The 8,425-nt window shown below is 39.2% G+C and overlaps 2 protein-coding genes across 2 annotated transcripts in view; both read left to right on the top strand.

Moving 5' to 3' along the window:
* Nucleotides 1–6,654, top strand: part of LOC112151275 (cyclic nucleotide-gated cation channel beta-3) — a gene marked incomplete at its 5' end in the record, with an annotated part of 9,498 nt that extends 2,844 nt beyond the window's left edge. Inside the window, 12 exons of the mRNA XM_036217526.1 lie at nt 94–608; nt 686–736; nt 815–901; nt 995–1,059; nt 2,238–2,360; nt 3,065–3,206; nt 3,606–3,765; nt 3,869–3,966; nt 4,052–4,135; nt 4,258–4,376; nt 4,492–4,644; nt 5,756–6,654. Of these exons, the coding sequence (XP_036073419.1) occupies nt 94–608; nt 686–736; nt 815–901; nt 995–1,059; nt 2,238–2,360; nt 3,065–3,206; nt 3,606–3,765; nt 3,869–3,966; nt 4,052–4,135; nt 4,258–4,376; nt 4,492–4,644; nt 5,756–5,936 (1,778 nt within the window). The remainder of the gene's footprint in view (nt 1–93; nt 609–685; nt 737–814; nt 902–994; nt 1,060–2,237; nt 2,361–3,064; nt 3,207–3,605; nt 3,766–3,868; nt 3,967–4,051; nt 4,136–4,257; nt 4,377–4,491; nt 4,645–5,755) is intronic.
* A 512-nt stretch (nt 6,655–7,166) lies between these two features.
* Nucleotides 7,167–8,425, top strand: part of cngb3.1 (cyclic nucleotide gated channel subunit beta 3, tandem duplicate 1) — a gene marked incomplete in the record, with an annotated part of 14,298 nt that continues 13,039 nt past the window's right edge. Inside the window, 1 exon segment of the mRNA XM_036217527.1 lies at nt 7,167–8,174. Within this exon segment, the coding sequence (XP_036073420.1) occupies nt 7,994–8,174 (181 nt within the window).

An 8,425-nucleotide genomic window follows, 5' to 3' on the forward strand; every position in this document is an offset into this window, starting at 1 on the left:
TCGCGTATCGTATCGTATCGTGAGGTACCCAGTGATTCCCAGCCCTACCGTGTATAACCTTTTAAATACTGAGTCATCATTTTGCCCTTTTAGCGCCACTGCTACAGAAAGAAGAGTACGCCAAAGTGATAGAGGAAAGGACCAAACTCGCAGAGGAGGAGCGGATAAAGAAGGAGGAGGCAGACAAAAAGAAGAAGGAGGAGATGGAGAAGAAAAAGAAGGAAAACGAGCAGAAGAAGAAGGAGGAAGAGGAGAAAAGGATAGAAGAGGAGAAGAAAATAAAGGTGCCTTTTAAGACAAAGTTAATCACAGCTTACTGGTCCTCTGTGGACTTTGTGCTGAAGCCACTGGAGGACAGAATGGACTCTGTGTTGGGACACACCATCGATCCCTTCACTGATCGCCGCTACATCGCCTGGTTGAGCATGGTGACTCTGGCCTTCAATTACAACACCTGGTTTGTCACCGCCCGGCTGTGTTTTCCATATCACACTGAGACCGCCATACCGTACTGGTTTGCCATGGACATCGTGGCTGACCTCATCTACGTCACAGATGCCATCTTGTTTCAGCCTCGCAAACAGTTTGTCAAAGGGGGCGACATCATAGTGAGTATGGAGTGGCTCTGACCTCTGATTGTCATGGAGGACAATTTAAATAAAGTTTTTTTCTTTTTTTCTTTTAGAAAGACCGTTCCATGACTAAGAAGCACTACAGAGACTCGGAGCGATGCTTGGTATTGTTTATGGAGTTCACTAAAATATGACTTGAAATCTCTCGTAACTTGGGTAACCTTACACATTTGTCTCAACAGGCAGATGTGGTGTCCATTCTGCCGTTTGACTTGTTGTACGCACAGTTTGGATTTAAATCAATTTTCAGAGCCAATCGAATACTGAAGGTAAAGTCACTGATGGTGGAACACTTGTTGTGGTGTGCAGCACTGGAACCGCTTTTTCAAGTTTCACTTTATAACACGTGGTTTATTCTGCAGGTGGACACATTCTTTGAGTTCAGTGATCGCTTGGAAAGCATCATGGCCAAGGCTTATATCTGGAGGTATTTCTAACTACAAATGTCATTTCTGCACAAATGCATGTCCAATTCACACATATCCATTTGTGTCATAAATAGGCACAGAAGAAAAATATTAAAATAAAGCCTTAGTCGCAACAGCCCTTACAGTTAAACATGGGTGGGGAATGGGCAAACCTGTTTGGGGCATGCAGGCAACCCGCATGAACCATCAAGGTCGTAAACTGGAGAGTGAAAATGTTCATGTACATTTTTATTCTATGGGCATGCTGAAAACAATAGGTCATAGTGAGCACATACAACATGTAGTGAAGTAGGTGAGACATGTTGTACAGATTTCTCTTATTTTCAACCCCACTAAATCCTGTGGACTGTCCAAGGAGTCCATTAGTGCTTTTCAAGTAATAAGTGGGTGCTCCTTGCGTGTAGAAAGAATATTAAAATTTAGGAAATCATACAATAAGAGCATAGTTTCTTTGGGCATCCCTTGGGCAGATGTGTATTATCTCCACATTCTGTGTGTGTGGCATTCACATATCAGTAAGGAGCCAGTATGGGGACCTCACTAACAACTAATGTGGTGTAAAGGCACCTTAAGACAACATCATCCATTAGCCTTATGAATACTTTGCGATATGCATGGCACACAAGCAACAATAGTGCGTTCCATTTTCATGGTGTCCCTTGAGGTGGCTGTACAAGCATCAAGGAAGCTGTAACACACACTTGTGCACCCCTCAAGATGCTGCCGCTTCTCTCTAGGACCCTCCGTGGGACCGGACAACCCAAAAACCCATAGCAACCATACTGGTCAAGCCCCCATACAGGTGCATGTGACTAAGGCAGGATTGTCCAAAGTCAGTCCTTGAGGGCCAGTATCCTACATGTTTTCTAGCCAACCTGCCATTGAAACTCTGTATTGATCAAGCAAACATGATTCAGGTAATCAGCAGCAGATAAGGCAGGGTTTCTGGAAAACCAGCAGAAGGCCAGCCCTCGAGAACTGACTTTGGACACCCCTGGACTAAGGCGTCAAGTTGGTCTTTATTTTGTAATAAAACCAATTAATCCCTGACATCAAACCTCATTCTTAACATATACTTTACCCAGTATGCATTTATTTCCTTCTTCCTAAATGTAGATTTTTTTTTTTATGTTGAGCTTGAAAAATGAACAAACCAGCATTTTCCCTCTCATCTCAGAGTTATCCGCACCATTGGCTATCTCCTCTTCATGCTTCACCTCAACGCCTGTTTCTATTATGTGGCCTCTGAGTATCAAGGCATCGGAAAGACAAAATGGGTTTATTCTGGCCTTGGTAGTGCGTAAGTACACATAATCTTAATTCAAGCATCTTATCTGAGTGTATGAAATTGTTTAATGTATATATATCTAAGACATTTGTCACACAAATCCACATATCTACTGAAACCATGTGAGCAGAATACGATTGTGAGAATTTCTGGGCCAAATTTGGGAAAAACAGGATTTCGATTACTGAAGTTAAACTCCTACCAAACCTATTCACATCCATGATCGTCTGTCACAGTTAAAGTCTCCAGAGTATGAGCTTAAAACCCTAAATTTACTATCTGTTGTATGTTTCATGTGTTCTGGTGCCGCAGCTACCTCAGCTGCTTCTTCTATGCGGAGAAGTCCCTGCTGATGATTGCTGAGTTGCCTGTTCCAGACTCCATGTTTGGACAGATCTTTCAGATGATCAACTACCTTTTTGGGGCATTCTTTATGTCCATCATTCTTGGCCAGGTAGCTTGTTTCTTGTAGCAAAGTATTTGCTTCTCTGATGAATTAATTTACTGCTTTTACAAGCCACTTTTTAAGGAATTTTGAGGAAAGAAAGGAATCACGTGAAACACCAAAGGAATCGTGCTTAAAATTATTGATTCAAAACATCTCAAGAGTTCTCACATCTGTCAATATGTAATTATTGGCCCAACAAGGATGTCCACCTTTAGGGTAGCTTATGAAAACCATTTTAATGCATCTTTGCCCTCTACTCCTCCTCTAGGTATCTACGTTGTTACTACTTTGCTGTGCGCAGTCTGATCAACATTGGGGGTCTAAATGAACCCCACACCGTCTTTGAAATTTCCTTTCAGATGACTAACTTTTTCACGGGGGTCTTTGTGTTCTCCAGTTTGATCGGACAGGTAACACAGAAACAGACTATAGAGTTAGCTGGAGATCCAACTTCCTTAGTCTATTTGGTTCCTTATGTCTTTAGTAAATCTGTCCGTTAAAACAGCATTCTTAAACTCATTTGAAAAGGCACCCCTTACTCTAGCAGTATGTTGTGGATCAGGAGTGTCCAAAGTCAGTCCTCAAGGGCTCGTGTCCTACATGATTTCCAACAAACCTGCCATTGAAGCTCCTTATTGGCCAGAAAACCAAAAACCCAACCCTCGAGGACTGACTTTGGACACCTCTGTTGTAAATTATCGGTTCCCTGTAGAGTTGGCAGTATCAAAAAGCCCAATCAGTTTTGCTAATCTAAGTCACACGCGTGAGTTTCCTTGCTTACGATAGTTTTTCTCACCATGCTGGCACAGATGAGAGATGTCATTGGTGCAGCTACAGCAGGACAGACCTACTTTAGAGCCTCCATGGACAACACTGTAGCCTACATGGTGACCAACCACATTCCCCCCTTGGTGCAGAACCGAGTCCGCACCTGGTACACATACACATGGGATGCTCAGGGCATGCTGGGTCAGTACAAAAATCTGCTAAACAGTTTCATACCAAAATGGACTAATCAAAGTTTGCATATTAAGAAATCCCATGATGTTCTCTGTTCCACGTCAATTTATAGATGAGTCAGAGTTACTGGATAAGATGCCTCTGGTCATGAGAACCGCCATCGCTGTGGACATCAACCTTGCCACATTTCAGAAGATTGACCTTTTCAAGGTGTGGGAATAGGAATAATAACTGGTTGTATTCATTCTAGAATAATGGCAATCAGTCAGTCAAATCTCTTTTTGTGTTTCTTCAGGGCTGTGACCAGCAGATGTTGGTGGACATGTTACTGCGACTCAAGTCCATCATCTACCTGCCCGGAGACTTTGTTGTGAAAAAAGTGAGTCAATGGTCTTATCTGGATTTCAATGATGGATTTAGGATTTTAGATGTGAGTACTGTTGTGTGTCTAGACAGAATACGATTGCCAAACCTTTGTTTGAATGTTTTATGCCTGTGCAGGGTGACATCGGTAAAGAGATGTACATCATCAAAAGTGGAGCGGTGCAGGTGGTGGGAGGACCTGACAACAGCATTGTGTTTGTCACGCTGAAAGCTGGATGTGTGTTCGGAGAAATCAGGTAAAACACATTATTGATATGCATTAAGTGTATAAAACATTTATCTATGGCATGATGTTCAAAATGAAAGCGTATCACTCAAAAATACTAAAATAAACATGTATGTTGTTTGTAGTTTGTTACAGTCTTCCAAAGACGGAGGAAACAGGAGGACGGCTAATGTCAAAGCTTATGGTTTTGCTAACCTTTTTGTCCTGGAGAAGAAAGACTTGTTTGACATTCTTGTCCATTACCCGGAGTCCCAGAAGGTGTTAGCCAGGAAGGGCAGGTGAGTACAGGACTCGAGGGAACATAAACAATGAACTTGTGTCAATAAACTGCGTACATTTGGTTTTGTGGTATCTTCAGATTAGAAAAAAACCCTATGAACCCTTCGTGTCCAGTTTCCATCCCCAACACAGCAGAGAAATAGATCCCATAAAAATAGTCAATGACCGTCCCCTTTCAGCTGACTTCGGTCTCCAATCCTTGTACTCCTCAATTTAAGTATGGCTTTTGACACCCTGCCTCCCTTCTTCCAGCTGACTAGATTATTTTGATACCCCCCTCCACTGGTTTGACTCAAATCTCTCAGGTTGCCCTCAAAACATTTCACTCCCAACCCTCCCCCAATACTTCAGGTGTGCCCCAGGGCTATGTCCTGGGGCCTCTCCTTTTTTTTAGACACTTCCTTTCCCTTGGTCATAATTGGCCAAATTATATAATAATTTGCTGATGATTAACTGTATTTACCCACCAAATCCAATTCAACACTTCAAACTTTTTTCCTCTCCAACTGGTTCAGCTGTAATTTCTTAAATCTAAACTCTAGACTCTTGATGGATGTGCCAAATATAAAAGTGGACAAAATTTTCGAACGATAAAAGTCAAATCCACAGTGGCCACAGAAAAATCAGTAATTGAACTGATGCTCAATGAAATATAATCAAACTAATAAGATCAGGACCTGGGGCTGCCTTCATGCATCTGGCACAATAGACTGAACAATTTGTGTTGAAACTGTGTAGAGTATGACAATCTTAAAACTGTTAAGGCCTTCTTGGGCATTCTGGTAAGAGTCAGAAAACTCAATCAAAGGTCATGAACCTGACAATCAGATAATGACCCAAAATTCAAAGCTAAATTATAGTTAGGAAACTGGACTCCTCTGGAGTTGCCCTCTGATCTAAATACTATCTAACATCTGCTGAAACACAAAAAATATACAAATTTCTTCCCTCTTTAACAATGACATAGGCAATAGTAAGGACTGCTATCAGTTTTAGCTATATACTCACAGAAATGTATTGTGCAAATGAAATCCCTGCCATTTAATTTTATTGTTTATTATTAGTTTTGATTTTTTTCTTAAAGATTTAGCCAATGTCTTGTTTTTGTAGGAAACTAATGAAGGCCAAAGGTCCAGCAGCAGCTAAGGCAGAAGAGGACAAGAAGAAAGGGCTGGCACTGTTTGGACAAAAACCACAAACTCCTAAATTTCTGCGAGCCTTCGGAGGAACCATTAACAAGACCCTGATTGACAAAGTCAAGGTAAGACATGCTGTCATTCATTTCCCGTAACCTAAGAGTCAGATGATTTCATCATAAATCATTTGATTTAAATTTCTTTTTGTCTGCCCTTCTTCACAGGCTTCTGCTCAAAATCAAAACTGAGAACTTGGTTTAATTTAATTAACTCCTTTTTGGGAGTACAGCTTATTACTTTTTTTTTTTTTACAATATGTGTGTTTTGTTATTATTTAACTCTATATGACCTTTCATATTATATTTGGCTCATGGGTTTCTGTGTACTTTAACTTAGTAGAGTGATAACATTTTCCTCAAAAACTCATTACATACAACTTAGTTCATGTTTCTGCCCTGTAGTTCATCATCATTCCACTAGGGGCAGTTGAAGGGCTTTTCCTGCTCATTTCAAAATGGCTGCCTCCGTGAACACTTTTGGTGGAAAAAAAATGAGCTAGTTTTCAAAACTTTATGGCAAGAATAACTGATGTATTGCTATTCATTTTTTAAATGACTACTTGCTGTATTGAAAGAATGCAAAATTTATTAATAATTGATTCTTTATAATACAGTTAAGTTAACAGTCAAGTTAAAAATGTGTATCAAAATTAGGACAGTGGGTAAAACAGATGCTTCTTTCCTGAACATTCATGTAAACACTCATGGATCTTTAACTAAGAGTTACCAAATCACCCAACATATGATAATTAATCTATATCTAATTAAAAATATTATTGCTTTTTTTATATCAAATGGTTTAAAGACATCTTATTTCCCCCCAAAATTAAAAATGCTATCAATTTTTTCAATTAAAGGGCTTTATAAGGTTAACAATTAAAATTTTTATCAGCATTTTGATTGTTATAATTTTATTCTATTGCCATTAATGGATACTGTGGATATATATTGTGCAATTCACACTGCCTATATTCATATTGTATTGGCTGTATTAGAAGTTTCCCATTAAAGAGTACAACTACTGTTATTTTAACAATAAATTATCATTTTTTAATGACAGTTTGCAGATACACTGACACAGTATACTGTGATCATATTTATTTGTCTGCTATTTATCTGTGTTACAATAATAATAACTTAAACAAGTTCACTTTTACTAAAGGGGTGTTTGTTAATTCCCCATGTGTTCTAGTGTCTAATCCTGTAAGCCACAGTGAAACGTTCTAAATGCAGATTTACCAAGTGATTTCTTTGTGAGATTACACCCAGAAGGATCTCTGGAAGCTTGACTATAGACAGTGTTGTGTGCATGACTTTAACCCAAGCAACTGTGAAATGTGTGTTATCCTGTGACTTCAGATATGTTCGAATAAATGTTTTGATACCAAACAAAATGGAATTTTAAGATTTTTATAAAATAAAGTGCAAGATGTTTGCAGAATTTGTGCTTAGCTAGGTTTTCTCGTCGTCGAGCCCCCTTTTTTCCAGGTACGACTGATCCATGTTAGCTAACCTCAAAGAAACGCCTTCTCTGTCTGGCAAAGACTGGAGAATGGCTGGTAAAGGGAAAAGGGGAGTGTCCAGAAGGACTTACTGCTTCTAAGAAATGAAAAAAAGCCTCAGTGTGTTCAGGTGTTAGAATAGGATCCAAAGGGTTCCTGTAAGATACAGGAGCAGAGTTGGGTGGACCGACCTGCTTGTTGGAGCCCACACAGCACACCACCATGTTCAGCCGGTTGAAAAAGTGGATTGGGGCTCCCGAGCCTCCATCTGTCCAAGCAGCACAGTCTAACCCAGCTCCTGCCAAGGTAAGACCACAACTAACATTAATATTATTAAAAGAAATCTTCTGATTGCGCCTCGATTGTGACTGTAAATGAAGATAAATAGTTTTACCCTTTCAAGGCAGCACTTTTTCTTTGCTCATAATAGTATCTAAAGTAGTTATTTTGGGGTAATAAGAAAAGAAAACTAATCTTTAATAAATGTGTTTTTTAATGGTTGTCTCAAAATTGACACAAAAACTGCTGAAGGTTTCCATTTTTAAAATGTAGTTCATGTTCAATTACAGCCATTAGAATTTCATGATCAAAAGACAAAATCTCTAAGCTTTTTGGAAAAAAAAAAAAAATCAGACTTTACGGCGCAGCAGAATGTTTTATATTCTCGTTTGCGTGCAGGAGGAGAAACCGCCTGAAAAGAAGGATGAACAAGCAGAGGAGAAAAAGACGGACCTTGAGAAGAAAGAAGAAAAAAAGAAGGATGAAGTGGAAAAAGAAGCAATAAAGGAAGGAAAGGATGAAGAAGAGAACAAAAAGGAAGAACCTAAAACAGGTAAAATCCTCGTTTCCATTATACAGAGAAGTTAGTTAAATTTCTCCTTTTGTTTTAGCTTTCTCTGTAGTTTAAAACAAAGCTTTTTTACAATAAAGGTTTCAAAATAGCAAAACGGTAACACATTTTTTGCGCTGCATTTTTGAAATGTTTTACATTTTGTAAAGCTGACATAAGTAAAGAATATGGAGGGTTTTTTATTACAGAAAAGTAAATCTTAATGCAAAAATTACTTTGAAGGAGTTGTTACT

This window comes from Oryzias melastigma, linkage group LG20 (genome assembly GCF_002922805.2).
Source record: "Oryzias melastigma strain HK-1 linkage group LG20, ASM292280v2, whole genome shotgun sequence".
NCBI classification, from domain to species: domain Eukaryota; kingdom Metazoa; phylum Chordata; class Actinopteri; order Beloniformes; family Adrianichthyidae; genus Oryzias; species Oryzias melastigma.